The sequence below is a fragment of the Coturnix japonica genome, chromosome 17 (genome assembly GCF_001577835.2).
Source record: "Coturnix japonica isolate 7356 chromosome 17, Coturnix japonica 2.1, whole genome shotgun sequence".
In the NCBI taxonomy this organism is placed as follows: domain Eukaryota; kingdom Metazoa; phylum Chordata; class Aves; order Galliformes; family Phasianidae; genus Coturnix; species Coturnix japonica.
Genome location: NC_029532.1, coordinates 3,976,075 through 4,003,775, shown reverse-complemented (window position 1 = coordinate 4,003,775; position 27,701 = coordinate 3,976,075). Strand labels below are relative to the sequence as shown.

At 51.7% G+C, this 27,701-nt stretch overlaps 4 protein-coding genes across 8 annotated transcripts; 2 read left to right on the top strand and 2 right to left on the bottom strand.

Annotated features, from left to right (window-relative positions):
• The first annotated feature begins 918 nt into the window (after window positions 1-918).
• Window positions 919-8,206, top strand: KYAT1 (kynurenine aminotransferase 1). 3 transcript variants are annotated; one of them, XM_015878920.2, is made up of 14 exons: window positions 919-1,054; window positions 1,340-1,454; window positions 3,286-3,344; window positions 3,816-3,966; window positions 4,507-4,656; window positions 4,971-5,057; window positions 5,167-5,295; window positions 5,465-5,585; window positions 6,027-6,103; window positions 6,346-6,435; window positions 6,513-6,699; window positions 6,884-6,960; window positions 7,281-7,367; window positions 7,523-8,206. In XM_015878920.2, exons 2-14 carry the CDS (start codon window positions 1,371-1,373, stop codon window positions 7,589-7,591), a joined length of 1,368 nt encoding a protein of 455 aa, XP_015734406.1. In that variant the 5' UTR covers window positions 919-1,054; window positions 1,340-1,370; the 3' UTR covers window positions 7,592-8,206. The 3 variants fall into 3 exon arrangements, with proteins under 3 accessions (XP_015734406.1, XP_015734407.1, XP_015734408.1); XM_015878921.2 differs by lacking the exon at window positions 919-1,054 and adding an exon at window positions 1,115-1,257; XM_015878922.2 differs by lacking the exons at window positions 919-1,054; window positions 1,340-1,454 and adding an exon at window positions 1,480-2,567.
• Window positions 8,207-8,432: 226 nt separating this feature from the next.
• SPOUT1 (SPOUT domain containing methyltransferase 1) lies at window positions 8,433-12,450 on the top strand. Of its 2 annotated transcripts, none has more exons than XM_015878925.2 (12): window positions 8,433-8,523; window positions 8,613-8,667; window positions 8,758-8,877; window positions 8,969-9,128; window positions 9,649-9,738; window positions 9,830-9,879; window positions 10,106-10,236; window positions 10,652-10,724; window positions 10,979-11,077; window positions 11,514-11,616; window positions 11,783-11,930; window positions 12,101-12,450. In XM_015878925.2, exons 1-12 carry the CDS (start codon window positions 8,482-8,484, stop codon window positions 12,191-12,193), a joined length of 1,164 nt encoding a protein of 387 aa, XP_015734411.1. In that variant the 5' UTR covers window positions 8,433-8,481; the 3' UTR covers window positions 12,194-12,450. The 2 variants fall into 2 exon arrangements, with proteins under 2 accessions (XP_015734411.1, XP_015734412.1); XM_015878926.2 differs by having other exon boundaries at window positions 8,437-8,517.
• Window positions 12,451-12,748: 298 nt separating this feature from the next.
• ENDOG (endonuclease G) lies at window positions 12,749-15,035 on the bottom strand. Its single transcript, XM_015878927.1, has 3 exons — window positions 14,417-15,035; window positions 14,126-14,235; window positions 12,749-13,439 (listed from the first exon to the last, which is right to left on the bottom strand). The coding sequence occupies exons 1-3, from the start codon at window positions 14,921-14,923 to the stop codon at window positions 13,154-13,156; spliced, it is 903 nt and encodes a 300-aa protein (XP_015734413.1). The 5' UTR covers window positions 14,924-15,035; the 3' UTR covers window positions 12,749-13,153.
• A 107-nt stretch (window positions 15,036-15,142) lies between these two features.
• On the bottom strand, window positions 15,143-25,404 carry TBC1D13 (TBC1 domain family member 13). Of its 2 annotated transcripts, none has more exons than XM_015878924.1 (12): window positions 25,287-25,404; window positions 24,935-25,008; window positions 24,768-24,808; window positions 24,569-24,630; window positions 23,949-24,048; window positions 23,002-23,084; window positions 22,687-22,846; window positions 21,906-22,113; window positions 21,049-21,212; window positions 19,696-19,856; window positions 19,406-19,463; window positions 15,143-18,424 (listed from the first exon to the last, which is right to left on the bottom strand). In XM_015878924.1, the coding sequence occupies exons 5-12, from the start codon at window positions 24,018-24,020 to the stop codon at window positions 18,359-18,361; spliced, it is 972 nt and encodes a 323-aa protein (XP_015734410.1). In that variant the 5' UTR covers window positions 24,021-24,048; window positions 24,569-24,630; window positions 24,768-24,808; window positions 24,935-25,008; window positions 25,287-25,404; the 3' UTR covers window positions 15,143-18,358. The 2 variants fall into 2 exon arrangements, with proteins under 2 accessions (XP_015734410.1, XP_015734409.1); XM_015878923.2 differs by lacking the exon at window positions 25,287-25,404 and adding an exon at window positions 25,077-25,178.
• Window positions 25,405-27,701: the final 2,297 nt, after the last annotated feature.

The following is a 27,701-nucleotide window of genomic DNA, read 5'->3' as shown; positions in this document are numbered from 1 at the left end:
CCCGTGGTTGTTTCCATTCAGCTGACTCATCTGTCCAGCACTGTGCTTTCAAATATTCATAAAGGATGCTTCAAAGGCATTCGTTATAGGGTCATTAGTGCACAAGAAGCAGCATGGGGCCGTTAAGTGCAGCCAATTTGGACTTGTGGACAGCAGTGGTTGCTTCTACAGTAAAATAAGCACAGCTGTGGCTTTCTAGGAACCTGATGGGGCTCAGCAGCACAGCAGTGGGGATCTCTCCTGCCAGTCTTGAGATGCTGATAAGCTCAGGGCAATAGTGGGGGGTTGGCAAACATCTTTCTGTCAGCAGGGCTTTCTGCTGGTACAGCCCTTCTCGAGGGTCTAACTTGGGGTCCAACAACCACTGCCAAGCTCAGCAGGAGGGATGGACCCAGCAACCATCCCAGGATGTGCTGTGTAAATCCATCTGGGAGCAAACACGAGCTGACCTGCCAGTTGTTTGTTTCAGCGTTGGGAAGTTTAGCAAACACAGTTTGCATCTGCCTGCACAGAAATTCCCTCCCTCTTAGTCACAGCAGCAGGGTGTCAGGTCAGGAACCAGGACCTCCGCACTGTAAACGTCAGCCCTTCCTTCCCCATGCCTCACTTTTTCCTACTGCAAGACATAGACAGTAATCACTTGGGAGAGCAACATGACCTGATTCATCAGGGCACGCAAAGCCTGCTCACAAAAGGGAAAGGGAAGCTGAGAGGGGATGATTTACTCCCTATGTCTCACTTGAGCAATGGCCACCTCTCATAGCACTGACAGAGAACGCAGCTCCCATGTCCCTGCTGACCCTGTGTCTGAGGCATCACACAGAGCCGGACGGAGCTGCAGGGCCTGGTTTTGGGCTGGGTCATCATCCTTTGATGAACCCCAGCTCTCCTTTTCCCTGCACAGTCCCCCCCATTGGTGTATTGCAGCCCGCAGACTCCTCCCAGGAAGCAGACGAAGCATTTCAGATCTATGGAGAAGCCGGAATGCGTATGAGTTCAGCCCGAACGCTGCAGCCAGGCTTTGGAAGCGTAATGCAACACAGTCCAGCTTGATGTAAGTCGGTTTTGCCCCCACTGCTGCCCCTGCTGTGGAGCCAACATGTGCTACGTCCATTGTTTTCCATTAGCCGTGCTGTTATTTCCCTCCTGGGCAAAGAGATGTTAAACATTGACATTACAGTGACAGCACACACAGCGTCTGGGCTGTGTTTCCTACCCAGGGTGCAATAACACAGCATTGGGTCTGGACTCACACAGGTACACAGAGCCTTTCCTTTCTGCCTGCAGCCCAGGAGTGTTTTTTTCTCATCCCTTTGCTTTGTGTCTGGGGGAAATGCAGGTCTGTGCTGTGAGACAGCGGGAGCCGTGGCATGATCAGGAGACTGGGACCGTTCCTGCGTCACTTCTTACTGGAGAGGAACTGCAGCGCTGGATACAGCCCGTACTGCAGCGAGGTACTGAGTGCCCAGCATGGCTGCCTCTGGCCTGCAGCCCTGTCCTTGGCTCAGACTGCTGCATGTGGAGCCAAGGAGTGAGCTGTGGCAGTGGCAGCAGATAGGGCACTTCTCAGTCACTCTGCTGTGACCTCCTCTGTAGTTAGTTATTTCCAGGTAGCCTGTTTAAAGGGAACACATCACAAACATGAGAGTGCACTTTATATGGAGAAAAGCTCATTGTGGGATTGCTTCAACTGGAGGTGTCTGCTACTAAAGCCTCGTGGGTTGCAAAATATTTGGGAAATGGAATATCAGCATCCTCCTGGAGAAAGAAACTTGCAGAGCAAGGAAATAACGTGCTTATAAGTGTTGTAGGGCAGAGCGTGGCTGCAGCTGCTCCGTCTTCTGCATTTGCAAAGCACTGTCCTGCCTGGCTGCAAATTGCAACTGGAGGATCATTGTCAATTTGGGGGGCAGAACAAACAGAAATGGATCTGGGGGCTGCATGGCCTTGAGTCTGTGTTGCTCTCCAGCCACCCACAGCAGCATCACACAAGCTGGGGATGGGACAAGGAGACATCAAGGGAAAAAACTTTGCCATTTCTGAAAGGGTGAGAACCTTTGCTCCAAACTGGCAGCTTCTGGACTTATAGCACTTTATTCCTGCTGACCCCATCACTCTTGCCAATGCTGTCACATTGTCTGACCTGTAGCCAGCAGCAGCCCTACCGTAAAAAATACAACATTGGAGCTGTTAATATTTAATCCTCAACTATCTTTTACTTTCCGAGCCACAAATCCTCCTACTCCCACCAAAAACAGCTTGGGGTTAGCACAGGACTTGCTGACTGTGATACTCAAAGGCTTGTGTAGCAAAGGAAGGGAATAGGGGAGAGGCACAGGGCTCCCCTCTACCCAGGGAGGCAGTGACTCCTGCTCACCCTTGGCCACCTGCCTGGCCCATGGGGGAGCACAGAGTCCAGCTGCTGCCCTCTGAAACACAGCACTCCTTGCATTCATTGGCAAAACTCCCCAGCGAGGGCTGGAGTTGCATAAAGAATCCAAAGACTTCAAGGGAAACGTCCTTGGGGCACTTCTCAAAGGCTGGGGCAGCTTTGCAGGAGCAAGCAGGTAAGTGGGAGGTTACTGCAGAGGGGACCCCGTATCCCCCCATCATCCTGACAAATCCTCTTCCTGCACATCCTAGCTCCACATCTCACATCTTGGCTGTCCTCATGTGCCTTCCTTGTCTGTGTTTAAATGCATTTTGCTTTCTATGGGAAAGATCATTTTCTTGGCTCGGTGCTTTGCAGATGCACTACTCGTGTTCCCACGCTGGCTCTTCTTGGTGCATTAGACATAATTTGTCTCCAGTTTCCAGTCCCCTCCCTGTCTGGTTGCCTTTTCTCCTGTGCTGCTGAGTTATTAAATTCTACCTCTGCTGCTTTTCATCATCCTTGTGATAAATCCCCCATCAAGGACAGCAGACTTCTCCTGCCATGCTTATCCAGACAGAAAGAGGCTTTTGCTCTGCACGCTCACCCCTTCTAGCCCCATAACCACAACGCACGTGGATATTGGACACCAAAGTGATTCTTATGTTAGGGGAAAACAGAAACTATTCAAAGCAAAACTCTGAGGTCCAGGGTTATTGGCCTGGCTGTTAGAGCCTGGCTGAGCTCATTTGACCCCATGCTTTATTCCAGCTGGAAACAAGGTGTAAAGCATTGCTAGTGCCCCAGTGAGGGTAACTCTACTGGGTGAGCAGAGGTGGGAGGGCACGTCCCCTTCTCTTGTGGCCCCACTGCCACTGGTGAAAGCTCCAAGCTCTTTTTCTCACTCTTTGCAGGCAAAAATGTCAAGGCCAGTGCAAGCCCGGAGGCTGGAGGGAATAGATAAGAACATCTGGTGAGTTAAGCTGCTACTGGGCAGCTCCTGCTTTACCTTGGTGGTCAGCGTGGCTTTAGGCAGCCTAACCTAATGGGCTTTGCTGCACCCAGCTTCAAGCTACAAAGCGCTGATGAGATGCTGAGTGTAAGGTGGGCACTGAGTCCATCCAGCCTTACCTGTGCAGAGCCTTCATGATGTCTGAGTGTTAATTTTTGCAGCTTGAATACCTCTGGTCTGATCAGAATTGGTATCTCCTTCAAAAGGATTAAAACCATTCCCAGTGAGATAGCACATGGCTCTGGTATAATTAAAACAGGTCTGAAATTCCCTGTGCTTGAGACAGGCAATGAGGATGGGACAGAAAACAGCCCTGCCATGGAGGCACCTTGCTCCCTGCTGATGGGATGCCAACAAGCAGAGCTGGTGCCAAAAAGCTGCCCCAAGCTCCCTCTGTAAATGCTTATTGTGCTCTTCCTTCCATCTCTCCAGGGTAGAGTTCGTTAAACTGGCTGCCACCTACTCCACAGTGAACCTGGGCCAAGGCTTCCCCGACTTCCCCCCCCCAGACTTTCTGAAGGAGGCATTCAGCAGAGCTGTCAGCGGGGAGAAGCACACGCTGCACCAGTACACCCGTGCCTTCGTGCGTGGACAGCATCCTGCTCGGCGGTACAGCCCATCAGATGGGCCATGAGCAACACGTATCTTGGCTGGGCATGAGGGCTGGGTACCCCCAGCTGCTGCAGTGGGCAGATGGAAGTGACCTAGATTTGCATTCACAAACATCTTCTTGCATTAGCTTCCAGCTTTGCTTCTTGTCTTATTTCCAGAATCTTGCTTTGCCATTGCAGAGGTCTGGGTGGCAGTTAGTTTCTGACAGTGCTGTCCAGGCAAGGAGTAGCTGCTCTCATTTAAGAAAAGGGAGAGAATAGTTTCAGGAAGGACCATGCCCCTGCTCTGCTTCAGGGACACATTAGCTGATGTGGAGGACCAGCAGACACAGGGTTCATTGCTAAAGCTCCCATGGCACAAGGCACCTGAGTATGCGAGGTGCAGCCATCATGGTTGTGCCGTGGTGAAACCAGACCCAGGGCACTTGGCCACCCAGCCCCATCTGAGGGGCTCATTTCTCTTTCAGAAGGTTTCTACCAGCCCCTTCCCACCTGTTCCTCTCACCCCACAGGGTCACCCACCGCTGGTGAAAATCCTAGCCCAGCTTTTTGGGAAGCTGCTCGGACGAGAGCTGGATCCTATGACCAACGTGATGGTGACTGTGGGAGCGTACCAGGCCCTTTTCTGCTGCTTCCAGGCTTTCATTGAGGAAGGTGACGAGGTAACCCCAGAGCTGGGCTTGTCATATGAGCAGCCTTTCCCTGGGTGAGCTCTTTCTAGACCTGCTGGCAGCTGCAGCCTGTTTATTTTAGCCAGAAAGGTTTTATTCCACACTTCTCAGTATCTGAGCTTCTAAAGGGAAAGTTGCAGCAGGGCACAGATTCATTTCTGCATAAGGCAAAAGAATTCTTTTGCCCCAAGTGGTGGGAAGAACAATTCAGTGCCCCTGGTAATGCATGTTCTCCATATTACAATAATTCAGGGATTGAGATCTGAGCAGGGCCAGGAGGTGCTGACGTTCCCCATCTCTTCCAGGTGATAATCATTGAGCCCTTTTTTGACTGCTATGAGCCAATGGTGAAAATGGCTGGTGGGACACCTGTGTACATCCCACTGAGACCGGTGAGTGGGTCAGAGCCAGTGAGGAGAGAACAGGAGTTGTATCATGGTGAGCAGTGAGAGGAGAGCAGGGCCAGCAAAGCAAGCTGAGATTCTCCTCTATTCTCTCTAGAAAGCTCCAAAAGAAGGAAAATTGATGTCAAGTGCAGATTGGCAGCTGGACCCAGCCGAGCTGGCTTCTAAATTCAGTGAGCAGACAAAAGCCATCGTCCTGAACTCACCCAACAACCCTCTGGGCAAGGTAATGCCTCTGGCTAATGGGGACAGCCCTGAGGGAGCACTGGGCTGCTCCAGCTCAGCCAGACCCATCTGAGATGCAGCAGCAATTCCATATGAGGAAGAGGGTTCTGTGGGAGCTCTGTGTGCTCAGAGCTGCTCGTGCTGCGTCTCAGCTCTGCTCCCTGCTGCAGGTGTTCAGCCGAGGGGAGCTGGAGCTCATTGCAGACCTGTGTGTGAAGCACGACGCCCTTTGCATCAGCGATGAAGTGTATGAATGGCTGGTGTACGATGGGAAGGAGCACATCCGCATCGGTATGGAGAATAGCATGGCTGATCCCGGGCTTCTCCTGTGGGTACAACATCTCTGGGCAGCCCCATCCAAGGAAGGAACTGGGAATATAACATGGTCCTCTGGCAATTGTAAGGACTGCCTGCATGTACTTCAATTTCAGCTACCACAACAGGGCTTAAACTGGAGCTTTGACTCCCAGAAACAGTAAATTGTGGCTTCACAACATGAGATCTGGAGCAAAGAGCCTTTTGGCTTCAGTGAAACTGGATTTTATCCTCTACTGTGTAAAGCCACAGTTTTCTGGCTGCCTCTAGTTTTAGGACATCCATTTCAACATGACGTCAGAGGTCTCTTTCTGTCCCTATAACATGCAATTACCTTGTTGAGGGGAAGTAATATTGGCACCCCTGGGAACCCTGGGCATGGCACAGCCAGCAGCATTTTTCTTGCTTTATTGCCAGCCAGTTTGCCAGGGATGTGGGACCGCACAGTGATCGTTGGGAGTGCTGGAAAAACCTTCAGCATCACTGGCTGGAAGGTAAGTTCCCTATGCAACACCTCAGTGCCTCCCCATCCCTGTCCCTTTGCTCTAGGTCACATTGGGCTCAGCACTGAGGACGGTTGTATGTGTAACTTTGAGCCCCAGTGCCACAAAATACCAACACTGCTTTACAACAGCCCTGTCTGGAAAGTGCTACCAAAGCTTGAGGAGGCACCTGATCTTATCACCTGACCTTATCACCTGATCTTATCACCTTCCTCCTCCTCTCCTGGCCATAGGTGGGTTGGACTGTAGGACCCAACCGGCTGCTGCAGCACCTGCGTACTGTGCACCAGAACTCGGTGTATCACTGTGCTACAGCTGCACAGGTAAAGGAGCTCCTTGCAGCCACACAGACCCCAAAGCAGCCTTGGCCATGATTCCACTGCTTCCTCTCCCTTCACAGGATGCTGTGGCTCAAGGTTTCCAGAGGGAGCTTGAGCGCTATGGGAAACCAGACAGCTACTTTGTCCAGCTGCCCAGGGAGCTGCAGCAGAAGAGAGATCAGCTGATCCAGAGCTTGGTTGCGGTGGGGATGAAACCCATCATCCCTGAGGGCACCTACTTCTTGGTGGCAGACATCTCTGAGTTCAGTGAGTTCCAGTGTTGCTTGGGAAGGGCAGAGTGAGGGGGTCAGCTCAGCCTGGTACTGCTGCTAAGGACAGGAGCCTGCACAAACACCATCCAAAGAGGGGAGAGACCACATGTTAGAGCTCCTGGAGGCTGTGGGTTTGGGGTGAGGCACCAGCCACAGCCTCTGTGCTGCTCCTTCTGCAGAATCTGAAGTCCCTGACGTCCCCGACTCCGACGAGCCCTATGACTCCAGATTTGCCAAGTGGATGGTCAAGAACAAGGTAAATTTACCTGCTTCTCTTTCTCTGTGGTGACTGTGGGTTTGTGCCCTCACGAGGAGCCAGTAGCAGCAGCATCAGCGGGCAATGTCCTCATCCAGGCTTGGTTCACAGCCATGGTGCCAAGCAGGGCTGGGGCTCTCCCATCCCATGTGTACATCCAGCAGCCTGGAGCTGGGGGACACTTGGGATCTGTCAGGCTTTAACTCTGTCATCCTGAGCAGAGCACTAAGGGCATCTATGAGCCCATCCGTGAGACTCGTGAGCAACAGGCCACAGTTTCACCCATGGCAGTTCCATTACTCCCCATTTCCCCTCCGCAGGGACTGGCAGCCATCCCACTCTCCGCATTCTACTGTGGGGCCCATAAGGACAACTACAACAGTTTCATCCGGTTCTGCTTTGCCAAGGTGAGACACACGGCCGGCCTGCACCCCTCAGGTTTGGCTGTGTCCACATTGCATGGAACACAGGGCAAGAACTGGGGCTTTTTTTGTACAAACAAGTGTAGTGAGGGGGGGGAACCTGCTGGAGGCCACAAACTGAACTCATGGTGTTGATTTAGGAGGACGCCACACTGAAGGCAGCAGATGACATATTGCAAAGATGGAAGCTGGAGAAAGCTGCTCCCTGAAGGCACTGCGGGAGGAACCCAGCTCCCCATGGCTGCACTCCTTCCTCTTGTTTTACTGTGCTGCACACTTTGCTACATGCTGATTTTTGTGATTTCAGCCACGTTTTCTGTCAGACGTGTGGGTACAAGGTCTGCCAGGCCCAGGGCTGAGGGACACAGCTCTCACTGTGATCCAATTGCAAGCAGTGAGCCTCCATGTGCACTGCTGCCATTCAGCATTTTTGCTTCTTGTTTTAAAGACTTTGCTGGTCAGTTCTGAGCTGTGTCCATCAGGACACTAAGGGTGGCTCAGCAACCATCCACCCTCAGGAAATAGGTCTTTAAATGGAGCTGGGCTGTAGCCAAACCTTCCCTGTGCACCCACATGTAGTTGATGCCTGGCAGCATCCCCTGGGCTGCAGAGCAGAACTGCAGCCTGTGATGGGTGCATGCAGCTGGTGGGGCAACAGGAGCAACAGCATTGCAGCATTGCAGCAGGTAGTTCTGGCATCATTCTTCATTTCAGGCTGGATAAAAGCATAGGACTTGATCATCAATCGTGCTGGAGTTACATGCAACATTTGATAAGTATCTGTGACTGTTAAATTATTAAAGTTGAGTTAATTGAGGACTAAATGTGTCTGTAATTATGGAGCTCCCATAGAGCTGCCCCCATTCCCTGGGTAACATCCGCACTCAGGCTACAGCAGCTCAGCAGTGCCTGCAAGTTGGTCACCCATCCGCTCACACAACACACCGCACCCTGTTGAGCTCGCCAAGCTGCGCGGGGGATTTAACACCAACACTGCACCGCCCCCTGCCCAGCCATTGGCTCAGATGGGCGGGACCCGGCGCCCTCGGACCAATCACAGCAGAGGGGGGAGGGGCCAGAGAATGTGGTGGGGGACAAGATGGCGGACGGCAGCGAGGCCAAGCGGCCTAAAGGGGTGCGGGTATGGAGGGGTGTGGGTATGGCTGTATTATGGGGCTGTGGGTATGGCTGCATTGGGGGGCGCGGGGATGACGGCTGCTGTGCCCGCAGGTGGAAGACAGGGTTGAAGACAGGAAGGTGAACTGGCGGCGCTGGAAGCAGGAGAGTAAGGCCGGGGCCGCTCGGGGTCGAGGAGGGGAATGGAGCTGTGGGGGGGACCCGGCCGTTAACAGGAGGGGTCTCGTGTTTGTACCAGGGAAAGCAGAGAAGAAGAAATGGAAGGAGCTGAACCTGCTGAAGAAGCTGGAGAAGCAGCGGGTGCGGGAGATGGCTGAGAAACAGGCGGAGGAGCAGCAGCAGCAGCAGGAGGATAAAGGTGCAGCTGCTGGGGGGGCTGAGCTTGGAAGGGTCCGTAAGTGCCATAAAGCCGTAATGCTGCGGCCCTGCTGACCGCCCTCCATCCCCAGGGCGGCACTACACGCTGAGCGTGGCCCTGCCGGGCTCCATCCTCAACAACGCGCAGTCGCTGGAGCTGCGGACATACCTGGCCGGGCAGATCGCTCGAGCGTGTGCCATCTTCTGCGTGGATGAGATCGTGGTGTTCGACGAGCACGGAGAGGATGCAAAGTACGGATGAGCTGTTCTGGTCTGCAGGAAGGTTCTCCTCTGTGCTCCTTCGGTCTTAGATGAGATCAGAAATGTCTATACCCCAAGCAAGTACTCCTAACATGAGGATTACAGGGCTCTATGGGGGCAAAGATGGTCACTTACCTGTGCTGGGACATGGGGAAGATGGAGATGCTTTGAAGGAATGACACCTGTTCCTTCAACTTCTCATCTGGGCCTGTGCCTCTGTTCACTGGCCAAGCACTGCAGTGCTATAGGATCCAACTGCCAGGTTGTATATAAAAAAACAGATACATAAAGACTAAAAATGACAACAGCAACAAAACTGAGTAAGAGCTTTGACTTGGAGAGTTCCAAATAGAACTTAATGGTTTCTACCTCTGGAGCAGCCCATTTATTTCTGTAGAGGTTGAGGGTGGAGGGAGCTGCCATTCTTAGATTAAAAGAAGGTCTTCTGGAGACCTGACCCTTTGGGGCTGTGCAGTCTTGTACTGAGTTCAGCCTGTTCTCTCTCCTTCAGGAGCGTGGAAGGGGAATTTGAAGGAATTGGGAAGAGAGGCAAAGCTTGCGTGCAGCTGGCTCGGATCCTGCAGTACTTGGAGTGCCCTCAGTAAGTCCACTGCGATCAGTTCGTGACTCCTTTTCAATTAGAACAAAGCCAGAAGTGACAATTTTCATATTTGAACCTTCTCTCATAACAGGTACTTGAGAAAATCGTTCTTTCCAAAACATGGGGATCTGCAGTTTGCAGGTAATAATTCAGTTCTCTCTGTCCCAAGCTGTTGATTCCCCCTCTGTGAGCTCTGTCTCTCATTTTGCATGGAATGCACAGAACTTAAAGCCTTTTCCTGACCACACAGCACAGGTGAGATGCTGTGCTCCACTGGAGAAGAGAGGGAGGAGGTAGCAGAGCAGCTTACTTACACTTATAGTCCATGTTCTGTCCTTAGCTGTTGCTTTCCTGTGCACTGTTGCAGGGCTCCTCAACCCCCTGGACAGCCCCCACCACATGCGGGTGGATGAGGATTCGGAGTACAGAGAAGGTGTGGTGTTAGACCGGCCGTGTAAACCGGGCAGAGGCTCATTTGTCAACTGTGGGATGAAGAAGGTATGGCAGCGTGCAACCTGCAGATCCCAAAGCAGCTTACCCTGGCACTCTGTCCTGTTTGAAACAGTCACAGTGACTTTCAGGTACTGCTGGTTTTCTGAGTGCCCTGCTTCATAGCAGGCTGGGGTGCAGCTTAATGCTATTGCTGTCTTGTTCATGGCTGTCAAGGGTTGTTCATGGCTTCCCAAGTCCTGGCAGGCCCATTCCAGCATGTTACTGCTTTGTGCTGTGGTTTGAGCCTCTGAGCAGCAAAATAAGTCCCAGGCCGATGACCCAACCACTGTGAACTCACTCAGCACAGACCCTTATTACAGAGCTCCTCATTCCAGCCCTAGGCCAGAATAGTCCCCACCCTTTCTTCTCCCAACCTTCCTCAGTAGCTCCAGGCTAACATTGCTGGTGACTGTCTCTGCAGGAGGTACAGATTGACAAACAGCTGAAGCCTGGTCTGCGTGTCACTGTGCGCCTGCAGGAAGCACAGAATCCAGGTAATTACTGCTCCATTAGCATCTGTGAACTCAACTCTGGCTGCAGTTGGTCCTTCTGTGTGACAGCCTTCAGATTACTAATGTTTGAGGATACTCCACTGTGTTCCCTTTACTACACACACAATTTAGTAACACCCTCACCGCATCTCCTAGTTTAGTGCCTTAACACAGGAGAAACCTCAGGATGGGGCTGGTCAAATTCAGCTCTTCTCAGGTGATCATTGGGGTTGTTCATCTCCTCCCTTCCCTTTCAGAATCTAAAGTACGAAAAGGCACCGTGGTTTCCTCACACCACCCTCGCACGGTGTCCGGTCTGTACTGGGGTTACAGCGTCCGCCTTGCCTCCTGCCTGAGTAAGTGCAATGCCCAGAAGGGTTCTTTGCTTTTTACTGTGTGGAAGGATCTTAATCCCACCTGGGCTTCCACCAGTCGCAGCCCTACTGGGTACACTTCTGCTGCTTAACATGTCTCCAAATGGGTGACTGCCAGCCAGCAGTGCAGCTAATTTTCCACTGTCTTCTGATAGAAAGAAAATCATAAGCCATTCATCAAGGAATGGTTCTTGGTACCTGCTGAGCTTTAAGGTGCTGCACTCATGTGCCAGGAGACTCCTGCAGCAAGGGAATTAAGCAGGGAAAGGGATCATTCTTCATTTAAAAGTTGCATTAGTGGCACTGGAAAGCAATCATTTCTGCTGCTACCACTCACCTGTGAAGTGTCTGAACTGCCCAAAAGGCAGCATGGGTGAGAGGACTGCTGTGATAACCACATTCTGTGTTTGTTTGCCAGGTGCTGTCTTTTCAGAATGCCCATTCAAGGAAGGCTATGATCTCTCTATTGGGACCTCAGAGCGGGGTAGCTCTGTGGACCAGGTCACCCTCCCCTCCTTTAGGTCTGTATCCAAGTGAAAAAGAAGCATTTGCACAAAGCCAATTCTTAATCTACCTTAAGGTTCAAGACACACGATATGCTCCCCTATGTAAAACTTGTAACATCTACGCAGGTGTGGGCCTCAGAGCCATTCTCCCCTCTCACTCTGTCCCTGTGCTCTCCCATAGGCACATCCTTGTCGTATTTGGAGGTCTTCAGGGCTTGGAAGCTGGGGTCGATGCAGACCCAAACCTGGAAGTCACTGACCCGAGCATCTTGTTTGACTTCTACCTCAACACCTGTCCCAGCCAAGGCAGCCGAACCATCCGGACAGAGGTAAGGCAGGGGCTGACAGCACGGGAGGCGCAGTGCCTGCGTGCACAGAGCATCTCTGTCTCTGGCAGGGACACACAGCCAACCATTATGTTCCCCACAGCGATGCCTCAGCCATTGCTTTGGCAGGCAGCTGAGTGCAGCAGTTCTGACTGCGCTTTGGTCTGTTCCAGGAAGCGCTGCTGATCTCTCTGTCAGCACTGAGACCTCACATTGATGAGGCTGCAAAGACTCCCACTGACAGCTGTGAGAAGGAAAACCACTGACCCTGTCCTCTGCCTTGGACTGCCTCTGGGAATAGCCTGTTGCTATTCAAACACAGAGAATCACTCCAGGAACCAGCCCTGGGGAAGCTGAAGACACAAAGTGACTAAAGTTGGCAGCGCTGCTCAACCAAGTCTCCAGCATCTCTGGACCATTCAGCTGCAACATCCAGCTAAAAGCTGGTCAGCAAACTGACTGTCAGCTATTCAGATGCCTTCGGTAGAGAATAAAACAGTACCAAACCTCTGCTTCCTTCAAACTCCCCATGTTTTGTGTGGAAGGCGAGCAGTCAGCATCCAGGTAGCTGACTGCATCCAGGGAGCTCACATTCTCAGTGCCCCTGCAGCAATGCAGCCCTCAAGCTTCAAAAGTAATAATTTAATCCTTGTGTCAAGCACGTGTTCCTGTCACACTGTTAGTCTGACTCCCCAGATCCCCTCAACTCCAAGGCTTCATCCTTCCCAAGGCAGGAAGGGCTGGAGCTGCCTTTATCTTGACAGGAAGGGGGAAGGACATTCAAAGGCTTTGGTAAGAGCAGATAAGAAAATGACCAATCCTTGGTGCTTTCAAAGCTTTACTGCTAAAACCATTTCGTGAAAATTATAAGCAGAAATGGAAGGACCTTTCATTCCTCTCACAGTACCCGGCTTGCTCCCATCCTTCCCTCTAAGTACAGAAATTAATGCCCCTATGTGTCATAATGTGCCACGCACAAAGGGAGTGATTACAGTAACACCCACAGTACTGCAGCTTAGGGGCAAAGTGCAGAGCACAAGGACCCATCAAGGACTCCGAAGCCTTCCCTACAGCCTGTCCTTAGGACACGCTTCACTGTGTTTCACTGTTAATGAAACTGGGGAAGGGGTCGAGAGAAACACCCCTCTCTTATTTCTCACACCTTAAAATACACAAGGGAACATTCCGTGGGCCCCCACTGCTACCTGGATCTGGTTGGTCACAGTTCATCGCTTGTTTCCAGCTGTGATGGCTTTCAAGCTGCTTGTTCTCTTCAAGATGTTTGGGACAAAGAGCAGCCCTGAGGCTCGCTCAATGCTCTCAATGGGAACCAGGAAACGTTCAAGTGGGATTTTCTCATCCACGGGGCTGTTGGGCATCACATAGGAGCGCAACTCAATTTCTCCACTCTCCTTTTCCAGGATGAGCACCTTGAAGAAATGGGTGGGGACGGCCACGTTGTTCTTCCCAATCACCTGGTACTTGACGTACATCTTCCCATCAGCCTCCATCCTGCACCAAGAGCAACATCCAACGTTACCTCCTATGCTGATGTCACTTCCACCCTACTCAGCTCTTTAACACTACCCTTCTGCAAGCCCCCACCTCAGCATGACATCTGTAGTGCAGATGTAACAAATATTGCTGTACAGAGGCTGGGGGACATGGGGAAGGTGAGCTTACATTGGTTCTGCTCCTCCCAGACCCCTCCTTCACCATCTCCCCTTTTACATTAGGAGGTAAGAAAAGGCTGTTCAGAGAACTCAGCTTATCAAACTGCTCTTCATGCTCCCACATAAATATCATTGCAGGTAAAGTCATGCTCTAAGTGGACAAACAGTCCATGAAATGAAACCCAGGAGCTTTATTCCGCAGGGAGGTGTGCAGTTTAATCTGTTCATTCAATGCCCTACTAATCCAACACTGCTTAGACTAAAAACTGTAAACCAAAGTGACTGGACTGTTTTGCATCTCAGGAAACACACCCTTTGTACTCCCCAAATAACTGACTGAATAAGAAACACTGAAAATAATCGCAATGCTAAGAAAATACCCTCCTGCAGAAACCCTGCAGCCTGCTGCTCTCACTGGGGGTCTGGGCTGTTCACTCCTGGTTTGGGGCAGCTGCAGCCCTCAGCCTGTTTTACCTTCCCAGCACAACATCCTCATTGTGGTCCCACCTGGCTCCTGGTGTTTACCTGGGCAGGTACAGAGGTCCTGTGCAGACATAGACGTTCTTGTTGTTTCTCGCCAAGCTCCTGCTGTATTTCTCAAGGTTATTCCAGGCATTTTGGTTTAAATGAGGCACCTACAAACACAAAGATGGTGACATGGACACTTCCTTATTGCTCAGGGCTATTCTAACACATCTGTAACACTCCCAGAGCACTGAAGGTGCTGTGAGATGAGCTGACCCCCACCCTGGAGCCATGGTTTGCATGTGGAGGAACAGAACCCATAAGCCACACCATGAGTGCTGTGAGCCCTACCTGGGGAGCGACATTACTGAGATAGAAGGTGTCCCTCATGGCCTTCTGGCTCCACTTGTGGTTGGCGGCAGCAGCCAGGTGGCCGCGGTCGAACCCGCTGCCCCGATAGTCGGCGTTGGTGGCTCGGTGATACTCGTGCACCGAATCGTCCTCCTGGAAGTCGCAGCTGGATCGATCCGAGGTTCCGCTCAGCGTCTCCTTGTTGAGCTGCTCGATGACCCACAGCGCGCTGCGGCTCCGCGGGTCGTAGCACAGCACGTAGGACTCGCGGCTCCGCAGCTGCGCCAACCCGGGCAGCCCGTACTTGGTCAGCTCGGTCCGTGCCGGTTCTATAGGGGCTGGAGCGCTCGAGTCCGCCGACACCACCGGCACCACGGGCAGGCGGCACAGCAGCCCCGGCACCTCCGTGTCCGCAGCACCGCGCTGCCAGCGGGCGGACAGTGCTGCACCCAGCCCTGCGCCCACGGCCAGGGACGCACCGGGCAGCAGCCAGCGGCCCCACAGCATGGCACCGAGCACAGAACGGCCCTAAACACGGCCCCAAACACAGACCGGCCCCAAATACAGACCGGCCCCAAACACAGCCCCAAACACAGCCCCAAGCACAGCCCGGCCCTAAACCAGCCCGGCCCCAAACACGGCCGCTTCCTGCTGCAGAGCCGCTCTCTTCCGGCACAGACCATCGCCCCTTAAAGGGCTCCTAGGGAAGCACAGCCTGTAGCAGTGTGCAAAGAAACCATTTTATTTGGACAACTCAACAACAGCGTTAAATCAGAGACGCGGAGGGTCTCATAATAAGGGGTTAAAGTACAAAAGGAAAGAGCAGAAGTTGAGCAGGCAGCGCTGCAGGACTCGCACTGATCACTGCATACATGGGGCAATGGAGCCAGCACAGCTCAGGCCCCAAATGCCCTGAGGAAGGTTGAGCTTCGCCCCGAGCACAGCCTGAATGCCCACATGCAGCTGCCTGCTGAGCTAAAGGGAGCTTTATAAAAATAGTGTTTAAAAAGAAGCATAAAAGTCGTCTCAGAGTGATGAAGTGTTTTTCCTCTCTAGACCCTGTTCTGGTGATTCTTTCCAGCCAAGGTAAAAACAAAAGCACAAGTAAGTGTTATTCCGATGTACCACCCAGTGAGCTCCTCAACCTGCTGGGAAAGGAAGGACGCAAAGTGGTGGGATCCAATCTCTGACATGAGGAAAAAACCCTCTGCTTAACCACAGAATCACCAAACCACCTTCTGGCCTTCAGCCCTCACTGCCCAAGGATGAACAACTGTGTTAGGTCACAGAACTCAAACAACCTGTGCTCTGTGTGACCATCATCACAGACTCCATCTCCTCTGTCCTCTCCTTTCCACCTCCTCACCAAAGCCAAACTTCCAGACGTCCAGGCTACAGTAAGGGGAAGGCAGCAGCCCTCCTGCAGGGCGGAGAAGCAGGACCACAGCTTCCTGAACTCAAACAAAGGCAAGTAAAATCATTGTCACCAACAGCTTTTGAGGAATGAAGGCATGGAAACTAATGAGGAGATTCAGAAGCTGGTGACAGGACTTTTTCTCCCCTCCATCTTTGCTCTTAAAGAAACGAAGCCTCAGAAGAATGAACATCACTGCCAAGTAGAGCAGCTCCTTCAAAGCCCTTTGCAGCAGCAGAATAAAGGCCTACACACAGGAGGGGCTGAGGAGAGACGTACAACAGCTCTTCATGTAGGATTCAGCCTGCTGGGGCGCATCAAAGTTGTTATGAGTTCTCCCCAGTAAACTCCAATTAACAGAGGCCCACCTGGATAAAGCTGCAGAATGTATCCCACAAAACCCTTCCAGCAGCCAAAGCTCTCATCCCACTGCAAAATCCTTTTCAAAGTGCTCCCCATCACCCTCCCCAAAGAGAACAGCACAACATAAGCCCTGTGACACCTTGAAAGGAGGAGGTGGCTGTCACTGCAGTGCTGCAGAGCATCCACACGCTGGGGTCCTCCCGCAGTGGCCAAGTCATAAGAATTGTGGTTATTCAGAGTGGGAACCCTCACTGATGCTCACCCAGCAGAGAGCAAACATAAAGGAAGCACTTCTATGCAGCATGAGGAGACTGCATGGAATGTGAGAGAGCTACAGCATTACTTTGGGAGAAAAAGTGTTTCAGAGGACGTCGTCCCTTTCATTCTTCTTGGAGGAAAACCCTGCCCTATAGGAAGGATTGCAGCAGAGGAAGATGCTGTTAGCCATAGGTACTGATTACATTGTTCTAAGCTTTCAGCTGCTCTTGTTTCATCATTGCAGTGACACTGGCTGCACCAGCATCTTCCATACAGGCAGACTTTGCTTGGGATTGCTAACAAGAAGAGAGGTGCGTGCACCAACCTGTCCAGCCTTATAAAATGACAGCAGCCTGCAAAGAGGCGGCCGTCCCTGAAGGAAGCAATACAGGTAGAACCGAAGGCTGACAACATGACACCCCTCTCCTTAGGAACACTGAGGCCATCAGCAGCTTAAGCAGATGACTGACCTTTAACAAATCAATACCCATAAATACTGAAGACTGCAGTGTTGAACAGCTGCACAGAAACGAGCCAGTGCAGCACAGAAGGATAAAGCATTGTGGATTAGTGTTCACTCGAGAGCTCCTGCACAACCCGAGCACCAGGATGCTGGCAGTTTCTCTCCTTGTGGCTTTTGGTTTCTGATCAGCTCAACACAACTGGCAGGTTAACAGTTCTCAATGCCCACCTGAGCCTGTAGTACTGTATTGAAATGCAGCAGTTCTGCCCTCAGGAGGGACAAGTGTCCAGCTCACAGTTGTCACTCCAGTCGCACTGGTGCACAGAAATGTGGATTAGGAGTCAGCTAATGACTGAAATGCTTGTATGCCCACTGGATTACATCATGAAAGGCCTCTTTCTTGTAGGTCAGACCTGTAACGTGTTTGCTCCAGTCAAGAAGTGCTATTGGACAATATCAAGATTACCATGACCAGAGCTTATGCAGGGTAATATCCTATGCAAGCCACTGAGGCAGGAAACCCCTGCGCTGTGCCTGTGTAAGTCCTTCAGTAGGGCTGTATTCATGCAACTAGATGCCCATTTCTTGTGTTTCAGAATCCTGATTGCAGCTAGATATGCTCCAGTTCGAGCCAGGAAAGCAGCCTGAGGCCCCAGCCTCCCTGCAGCAATGAACTCCTGCTCTAAGGCTTAGCGTAATAAGGCTTGACTTCAAATTACACTTCACTCATAGATGAAAACCATTACAGCCTGCTTTCCAGGAGATCTCTATGGTAAGGCGATGCAGGCAGTTTCAGTGCACAAAGCTGCCAGCTGTTATCACATCTTCCCATCACAGTTCCTCGAGGTTTTTTCTCATGAGAAGGGGTCCAAACTGCTGGATGCCAGGTGACGTGCACCAGAAGCTGACACAGCCTTCTTTTTTTGCACGCCCCAGGGACAGCTAAGTGCAGGTATGAGGGAGAAGAATCCAGAAGCTACTTGAATGGCAGAACGTGTGACGTCCTTGGGATACATTCTGTTCACAGGAGGAAGATCCTTCTACACTCACCCACCAAAATCTACTGGATCCAGACTGTTCCTTCCCCATCAGAAGGAACTCCACGTGAGCTACTTTCATGATGCAGAAGGAATCCACCCCTTGATATGCAGATAGGTGGTTTCTTTCTCCACATAAAGTCATTAAAAAAGATACAAAGAACTGCTTTTGACAGCACAGAGGCATTTGAGAGTTGAAAAATCTGGAGTGCAGGACCCGAGCAGATGGGAAGTAATCAGTCCTTGACCTAATAAATAGAGAAGGAAGTCTTCAAGGTGGCCAGTAGCCCAAATGCAAAACCTGAAGTCCTGCAGAGATCCCTAGGAGTTTCAATGCATCACACAGGGCCATCTCCTAAGATCCTCTGCCATACAGTTTCTCCAACACCTTTAGTCAGGCTCATGGACTATTTGGAATCCTGCAGTTCCTTGGCCTTCTTCAAAATTAGGTGAACATCAGATATAGGATAATCCTATAGTAAAAAAATAAAGTGTGAGTTCCAACTTAGCATTTGACATTGCTCCACCTACACAGAGAAAACCTTGACAACAGGACTGTTAGCCCACCAGAACACTGTTCAGTTCAGTTACTCCCTTAACAGTTTCCTGTTCTGTAACTGATCAAGCCCCAGTGCCCTTCAAGAAGCTTCTATTAACTTATCCTCCAATGGTAGCAGGCCAGCTGACTGCACAAGATCTTCATTGCAGGGGGCCTTATCAAAGCCAGCACCCCATAGAGCCTGAAGCAAGAACTGGCAGAGTCAGAGATATCCTGCTGTTCAGTTGTTCAGTGCAGGTGTTTCCAACCTTGAGCCCTCACAGATCTCAGAGCTAAACAAAAGCCTCTACCCAACAAATTTAACAGTGTGTGTTTCAGAGCTTCAATGGAAAATGCTTAATATTTTGCAAACCACAGAATATCATAAGCCAGCAGTCTACAACAATGTCTCTGTAAGCCAGGAAGGGTGCATGAGCAAAAGGCTGTGTATCAGTGGTGGTGCTGGGTTCTAGACAGCAGCACTGTGCCCTGCCAGCAGAAGACCAGAGAAGGAACACCACTGAGCCCCTTGCTATTGGAGCACTTGGAAAGGGGAGGAAGGAAAAGAAACCCATACAGCACTAGGAATGAGGAACAGAGAGCATACAGTCACATTCTGGATGTGAAAATGAAAGCCCAGTTAACGGCACAGGGAGCAGACACCGCCACCAAGGTTAAAGCATCCAACCATCCCAAGTGAGCTCAGCTCTCCTGCAGTGGTGGGGACCACAGCATGCAAAGATTTATACTTCCAGTAATTAGCATACTGTATGACCAACATTAAGATTACTGCACACAGCCATCAAAAACCTGGCACCTCTCCGCAGCAAGACATGCCCATACCACAATCCCTTCTCACAGTACTATTTGAAGGTTCTTTACATTGCAATCTATGCCTGCAATACTTAATCCTTACCTGTAGCAGCCTCATGTTGAGAGTGAAGTCTCCTTCCAGCAATTGATCCCGGATTAGTCTGAAAGATGGAAATTACTCCAGCTACTTTCAGCTCTTTACAAAGGAACTTCAAAAACATGGACTACAGTGTGATTTTACAGACACTTATGAGAACACTTCCACTTAACTGTAACGAAGGACTGTGACCTATTCATCAGATGCATTAACACACGCCTATAGAAGGTTCCTAGACCTACAGGTTTCATTAGAGGAGGGGGAGATAAGAGCTCAACAGCCATTTCCATACTTACGTCAACATGGCACAACACACGAGAAGCAGAAAATCGAAGCGCTTATCGTCAGCAAAGAGGGAGTCCCAGATCCGGATGACATCTGGCAGCAGGAACTCCTGGGACAAGAGCAGCGTCAGCCAGCGGAAGGCGAAGAACTGGGGCTTGATGTTCTGCTCTTGCTGTCAGACACGCACCAGACAGAGAATGAATACGTGCTCCCAGCCCACCCCACATAAGAGATGCAGTCCTCATTTCCCTCCCCATTTCCACCCTGAAATAGCTCTATGCTGCCAACCCATACTGGAACAGCAGCAAATCCAGCACCTCCAATGAGGGCCACAGCCCACCCTCCAGCAAAAGTGCTGTTTTTCCAGGCTTTCCTCTCCTTTCCAGAAGCTCTGCATTGATCAAAGCTTTACCCTCCACAGAAAGAAACAAAAGATGGAGCAGAGTTCACCCTGACAGTCAGTGAGACACTACAAGCACCTCCAGCCTGTAGCTTTCCTGTTGTCTTTTTAACTATCAAATCCAAGAGAACTTTAAGTGCAGTCCAAAAAACTCAGGATCCTGATGACATTCCTGGAGATCAGCTGCTGCAACAGCCAAGGCCATTTCCTGCCAGCCAAACAGTAAGTCGTTTATTTTCTCCCCCCTAAATCAGCCTTCAGTCCACACTGTGTGCTGTGTCCCTGCGCTGACAGATCACCTTTTGGATGACTGAATATATATATATATATATATATATATATATATATATATATATATATAATATTTTCTAAATGTGAAACATCTCCAAACAATCTGCTGAAGGCTGCAGTAACAAGGACAGCTTCCCTTTTCAGATTCACCTTGGACTTCCACATTAAACAGGCTACAAGACCTACCAGGGTTTGCTGCCTGATATTCTACAACATCCACAGCAATCCATGATCCACAATGGGAGGAAAACGGTAGAATTACATGAGCAGGATTTTGCAGCTTTTCAGTTTGCTTCTGCAGGGAGATTTGTTGATGCTTTTGATGACAAACTCCAAGGAACTTTGCAGCAAAACTTGTGTTTCCATCTCCAGCTCGAATCCAGGTGACCAGGGCTGGTAGCCAAGTCACAGCTGGCAGCTTCACAACAGCTACAGTTTGCACTCACACCGGGGAGGAAAGCTTTGCTGCATCAGCTCACTCCAGGCTTACTCCAAGGAGAGCTTGTTTCAGCTTACAGATAAGACAGCCCCTATGTCCTGCTGGCAAAGGCCTTCCCACAACTCCTCAACCTCTCTATTCAAGCCCAGGAACAGCTGAACAAAGTCGGCTGACATTTGAATCCTCCCTCCCCCACATTCCAACCACAACTAAGAGAAACACCCAGCACCTCACCAGCTTCAAATACAGCTCCACATCCTTTTCCTTCAGGGTGGAATAGACCTTCTCCATTTTGTAGGTTATACCACACTGAGAATCATCCAAGCTCTTAATGAAGTTGTCCCGAATTTCAGCCATTAGGTTGGTAAAGCAGAAAAACGTGTCAGCTTCAGCGTGTTCTGGGGGAATTAAGGAAGGAAGTGAACGGAAGCACAGAGAAAGCATCGCTGTCAGAGGCACACAGAGCTGCTCTGGGCTGATAACCTCATTGCTGTATCACAAGACTTTGGCTGCATACAGAGCTGCTGCAATGCAGGCCCTGTGTGCACATTAAGGTCATCGTGACACTTATCTATGGCCCACAGAACACCTGGTCCTGCTGCCATGAGCACACAGCCACAAAGCTTTGAAGTGGGAGCAACACAGAACTCCCATTCCATTCTTCTTCTTGCCCCACCCTTTCTGTTGTCCTTGTTCATTAAAAAGAAAACAGAAACAAACAAAGCAACAGAACAAAGAAAACAACTCCGCCATAACCCACACAGGAGTATTTTTAGCACAAGAAGAAACAAAGGACTTCTATGGGGATTTCAGGTTTCAGTCAGGAGGAGCAACTGTGATTCAAACAAAACAAAAAGTCCCCAGATCTCCATTCCTGATGCCCTCAGCACTCACAGCCCATCCAGTCTCTGTCAGTCTGCTCCCAGAAATGCGCATCTCTTGCTGCACTTGTTGGTTTGTAGGGGGGTTTGTTAGTTTATTTCCTAATCAATCAAAACTGAATTGCTCAGAGTCTCCACCCTGATCCACTCCTTCACACAGAGAGCATGCAGAGCAACAGCCCCTACCCAGCATCCCAAAGAGCCTCTCACCTTTCCACTCGCTGTTAGGATCTGTAGCAAAGGTGTAGTAAAGGGGCCCCACTATTTCATTCATCCCCTGAACGTAGGCTATCCCGGGGTTCAGCTTGGCATAGATGAAAAGGATTCGCTCCACCACTTCCCAGTGAGCTTCACAGCCATTGGGCAGAACTTCGTACTCACTCAGAGAGTTAGGAGACGATTTAAGAGGGGAGCTCACCTGAAGAGCAAGGCAAGACTAGAGCTGATGAACAAAGCAGTCTGTGCTGCAACAGAGAGTTCCCCTGAAGCACTGCATCACCTGACCCCATGCAGTAAGAAAACACAGCGGTGCCACTTCATTGTAATGCAAGAAAAGGGGACAGACTGCAGCCAGCCACCTTCCCCAGCACCCAGTGTGCAGCACTTAACGATCCAACACCCAAAGAGGAAAAAGACAACACACATTTCAGCCATTCCCCAGATCTTTTCCCAGTTACACTTTGAGGAGATCCAGCTCTGGAAGACTCTATCAATTCAGCTTCAGCAAATTAACCCTTCAGTGCTTTGTTCCCATGCAGGAAGGCACATCTCAGGCATAACACACCTTCCTGGACCTCAGGAAACAATACCCCTTACCATTAAACATACCTATGACTCCTGCCAGCTGGTTCTCTAAAGCTGTCTAGACACCAAATATCTGCTGCTGCATTCCCATAATTCCATCACACAAGCACAAAAAGCCTGAGAACCACCAGCATCCTTTATCAGGGAGCACACCATGCCCCACGGGCAGCCCACACCTGGACCTCACATTTGTAACCCCGCTGCGGTTCCGTGCCACCGTCTGTGACTTCAGCGTGGTCTGCTCCACCCGCTTACGCAGCGTTTCAAACTCATTCTGGGGGTCCAGGATTAAGAGGCAGGGGTAGTCAGTTGGGCGCTGGAAGAATGCCATGTCGGGGTACAGCCTCCTGGGGTGGATGCAAGAGGAAATCAAGCATAAGAAGGAAGTACGTGCCCAGTGCTAAACAGAAAGCTCAGTTTAATATTAAACTCGATTTCCAAGGTACAAAGTATTAAGCAAAGCACTCAGGCTCAGAAATCTGAGTCATTACACCATACACACCTGACGTCTTTGTCTATCTGGAGGAGCACTTCGTTATCCTTGAAGTAAGTGTTCCATCGGCTGTCTGGGTTTGGATTGAGGGGCTAGAGAAATAAACAAGACAAAAACAAGCATCCTTCACATGCACCAAAGCCCTCAGTAAATGCACACCTATGGACCATTCCTGCTGGAGGCCAGAACCAGCACAGGACCCAGTCATTCTGGCACTACACTTAGTGCTGTGTCTTCAGACAGAACACACAGTGTAGGAAGCAGATCAGAACTTGCAAAGACAGTGACCATGTTAATAATCATCTGACAGGAGAAAAGAAAACACCATAAAAGGAACATTCCAAGAGATCCAAAGATCACTGCAAGCTGCCAACGCATGGGATGTTACAAACATTATAGTTTTACAGCCCTGGTGGATCACAGCAGCAGAACATTAACATACAGGATAAGCCGTGGAAGCAGCTGTAGCATTTACAGTCCTTATCTTCAGTTATATCATCCCCTGCCTTGACACAAAGTTACCAGTATTTTCAAAGCAGAAAGGGACGCAATAAACAGTCAATCAATAATAATTAAAGAAGTCATTAGCCAGCAAACTGGAGATAAACCAGCCTTCTGCTGCAGTTTGGCTGCACCCTCCTGCCTTTCAGAGCAGCCTATGCACACATACAGCACACCAGGAGAGTGTCCCCTTGCTGGAGGGACCCCTCATGGCCCCCTGCCCTTCCCCAGCAGACTCACAGGCCGCACAGCCCCAAAGCAGGAGGGAAGACACACATACAGCTGCACAGTTACCATTGCTTTGCCAGTAACTCAGCAGCTAAAGGCTGCTCAGACACACAGGCTCAGCCCCTCCTGTCAGCACCAGGCCAAGAGCAGCACGGGAGTGTAGGCTACAGAACCATAGCTCCCAGCTATGGGGAATGTCCTGCGACACAAAGGTTAGCAGCACTTACATGATCCTCTAAGGTCACATCTTCCCTTGAGACACCGAGGTTGGCTTTGGCGATCCCAGGCTGAATAATCATTTCTTTTAGGAACTGGGAATACAGCTCCCTTAAGGAGGGAAATAAAGCAGATAACGTCAATGTAAGTGCTCAGCCTGAGCTCAGACAGACACCCCTGCACCGCCCCACTCAGCCTACATCTCAGAATCACAGAATGACCCGGGTTGGAAGGGACCTCAAGGATCATGTAGTTCCAACCCCCTGCCTGGCAGGGCCACCAAACATACACCTTTACTAGATCAGGTTGCCCAGGGCCCCGTCCAACCTGGCCTTGAACACCTCCAAGGACGGGGCATCCACAACCTCCCTGGGCAGCCTGTTCCAGGGCCTAACCACTCTCCTAGTGAAGAACTTCCCCCTAACATCCAACCTAAATCTTCCCTCTTTTAACTTAAAACCATTTCCATCCCATTTCCAACCATCTCATCTTCTATTGAGTTCAGTTGGAATCTGCTGACCCCAAGAACAGCACAGCAATTCCTTTTAAGAAGGTATTAATTATTTAAGGCTCTCCTCCCCTTCTCCACAGATCCCATCAGAACGAAAGGAGCGAGCGGAGCCATCCTCACCTCTGCTTCTTCAGCAACGAGCTCCATAGGGCCCGCTCTAAGGGGAGGTAGTTGAGCAGGATCTGCGGGGGACACAAACAGGCGTTAAGGGTCTGAGGAGAACACCCCGTTGTTTTTGGGGTGTTTTTTGGCCCCAAAGCCCCGCCGGAGCAGCAGCACACATACACAGCAGCACACACACACACAGCAGCACACGCACCTTCCAGCAGAGGCAGCGCAGCCCTCCATCAAACGGGATTCCTGCGGGACAGCAGAGACAGGCCGTCATTACCGGGAACGGCTCAGCCCCGTTAGGGGCCGCCGTGCTGAAGTTCGGGGGTCGTTACGGGGGGCGGCCGCGGGCACACGGACCCCCGGCACACTCACCGCTGAAGCAGAGATCGCGGAGTTTGCCCAGAGCCACCGTGGGTTCGCCGAGCACCTCCTGGAAATCCGCGATCCTGAGGGAAGCGTTGGCCGTTACCGAGCGCTGTCATCAGCGCCCCGCGCCCCCCGGCCCCGCACCCACCTGCTCCGGTGCAGCCGCGACATGGCGGCCCGACCCCGCGCAGCTGCTCCGGCTGGAAACGCCCGCGGGGAGCGCGAAGCACCGCCCGCATCACATCGCCCCGCCCCGCCCCGCCCCGCTCAGCCCCCGCCCCCTCGTTCTCTCCCGGGGCGGCGTGACGCGGCCGTGAGCCCCGCTCGTGTCTCGTGTCCCGTGTCCCGTGTCCCGTACCGTCATTGCCCCGCACCTCGTGCCCGGTGTCCCGGTGCCCGCAGCCTGGAGCTGCCCGAGCTCCGCCCGGTGCCGCGGGGCGGTCGGAGCGTTCCGGCCCGGCCGGTGTTTCCGAGGGGGAACGCGGAGCATCCGGTGCTTCGGCCCCGGCTGGCGGAAGTGACGGCGGGGTTTGTTGACAGCGGAGGCCGAGGCGGGGGGAGCGGGGCCCGAGGAGGACGCGGAGCCGGGACGGCCCGGGACGCACCGCCGGCCCCATCCGCAGCAACGGGCGGGGCTGGGACGGGTGAGTGCGGCCGGTCCGACCCGCGGCCGGGACACGGGACGGTGGGGGGCGGCGCCGTCACTGCGCCGAACAGACCGGGACCGCGGGGACGGCGCGGTGACCTCTGGGCCGAGCGGGGCCAGGGCTGCGGCCGTGGGGCTGCGCGTGTCCTGTGCAGCACGGCGGGATCCGGCCAGCACGGGGCTCCGTGCGGATCCGCTCCGTGTTGAGGTTCCCGCTGGAGGCAGCGCTGACATTTCGCACAGCGGGTCGCAGTGTGAGCTGCTCAAGTGACAGTGCGGTTTTCTCCTTCGGGCCGTGCCCCGTTCCGCGTTATTTGCGTTCAGTCGGTTCTCTTAAAGCCGTTCCTCGCGGTCGGTCACATCCACGCGCGTTGTTTGGACGATCCGCTGGTGCTGGAAGCTTTGCCAGTCGCGTTTGTGGCGATGTGAGCGCTGTGCTGATGGCACGGAGCCACGGTGAGTCAGGGTTGGAGAGAGACCAGAGAGAAGATGGTCTGAAGTCCAAGGTAGGGATTGGCACGGGCAGAGCAATGCCAGCCTCGTGTGCCAGCAATGCCAGCGATGCCTTAACACTGCAAACACAGCCTGCAAAGGAGCAGCAGCTGCCAAAGGAGTTGTCTGGATGTGCTGGTGGAGGAGCGAGGCTGCGTGTCACAGCGCTGCAGTTTGCTTTGGGTGCTGTCACTGCACAGTGGGTACGTGGGGCTCCATCTTTGGCCCTTCAGAAACACGCGTGCACTGGGCGGCTTATTGCCCATCACTGGTGGCAGGCTGCAAGGCAGGCAGCTTGCTGATGGATTGCCTGTGGAAAGCTGCCTGAGGACAGTGATTAGGCAAATGCTAATGGTTTGTCAGCATCTCTATCTTGTTTATTTTTATCAACAAAGCACACCGAGCTTATAGCTGGGGATGATATTGATCAGTGCAGCTGTTGGCTTCATTACTTCCCTGCCCACATCGTATCTCGAGGCTGGTTAGAAGAGGCAGGGAGCAACCTGTACAAAAGGACCAATGGTCACAGCAGCAGCTGGATTGCTCCTCAGATGTGCACGGTAAATCACAAGGATGAATGTTTTTCTCTGTGTACTACGTTCCAATCTGGGATTTGGTTGGTTCAGTGCTGGGAGCTCAGAAGTTGAAGTGTAGCTGATCTCTCCAGGGCTGGGATCAAGCAGCTGCATCGTGCTGCTTGTATTGGAGTTGTTGGAGCAGCAGGAGTCCAGTCATTGCCCTCAGAGCTCTAAGCTGCTTGGACAAGTCCCACGCACCGACCCTGTCAGCAGCACCTGATAATAAATTATGACTGAGAATTTGGTTTAGAGCTCTGTGTCCAGAAGCAGTAAGAAGTGGTAGGAGGCTGGATCCAGCCCTGCTGTCTGATGGCACGGGTGGACTGGTAGGGATAGCAGAACGTGTTTCCCTCCTGGTTCAGATCTTCCTGTTGATCTGGCCTTTCTGGAAGGATTCTGTCAAGCAAGCTCCAGGCAAAACGTGTTCTGGAGGTGAAGCACTTGCATCTGAAGCATCACCATGCAGCGTGCAGGACAAGCTTCCTCCCACATGCATCCTCTTAGGCAGGACCTCGCTACTAGCAAGGCAGTGCTGTGCTCTCAGTTGCCCATTTATTCCTTGACTTTTCTCCTGCCAACTATAGAGGGGAGAGCTGTTGTTATGGATTTCTTTCTCTTTTAGAATGAAGCTTACAGATTTGTGATTGCTGAGTTTTTATTTGTTTTTTCCTCTGCTGTTGCTTGGAGACCTTCTCCTTCTTGAGCCAAAACCAGAGGACGTGCCTGAGATTACACTGAAAAGGCTGCGAAAGTTCTAGGTCAGAACACAGCAGGTCAGGAATTTAGGATTTAAACATGATCTTTAGAGTTATTTACAGGAACAGTTCCCAAAGATGTTATAGGAAGGAGAAGTTACTGATCTGATTCAAGGGAAGTCAGATTCTGTCCCAGGTTTGTCTGCTTACACTGGAGCAAGATTTGGCCCAGGGAGACACAGCCTGGGGTAGGTGCACCTCAGCAATGATGCAGCACTGCAGTTCCTCCCATTGCTATGCACAAAGTAGCTCTGCTCGTCTTATTTGCTTCTTGAGAGGCTCCTTTCTGTCTCGGGTTTATT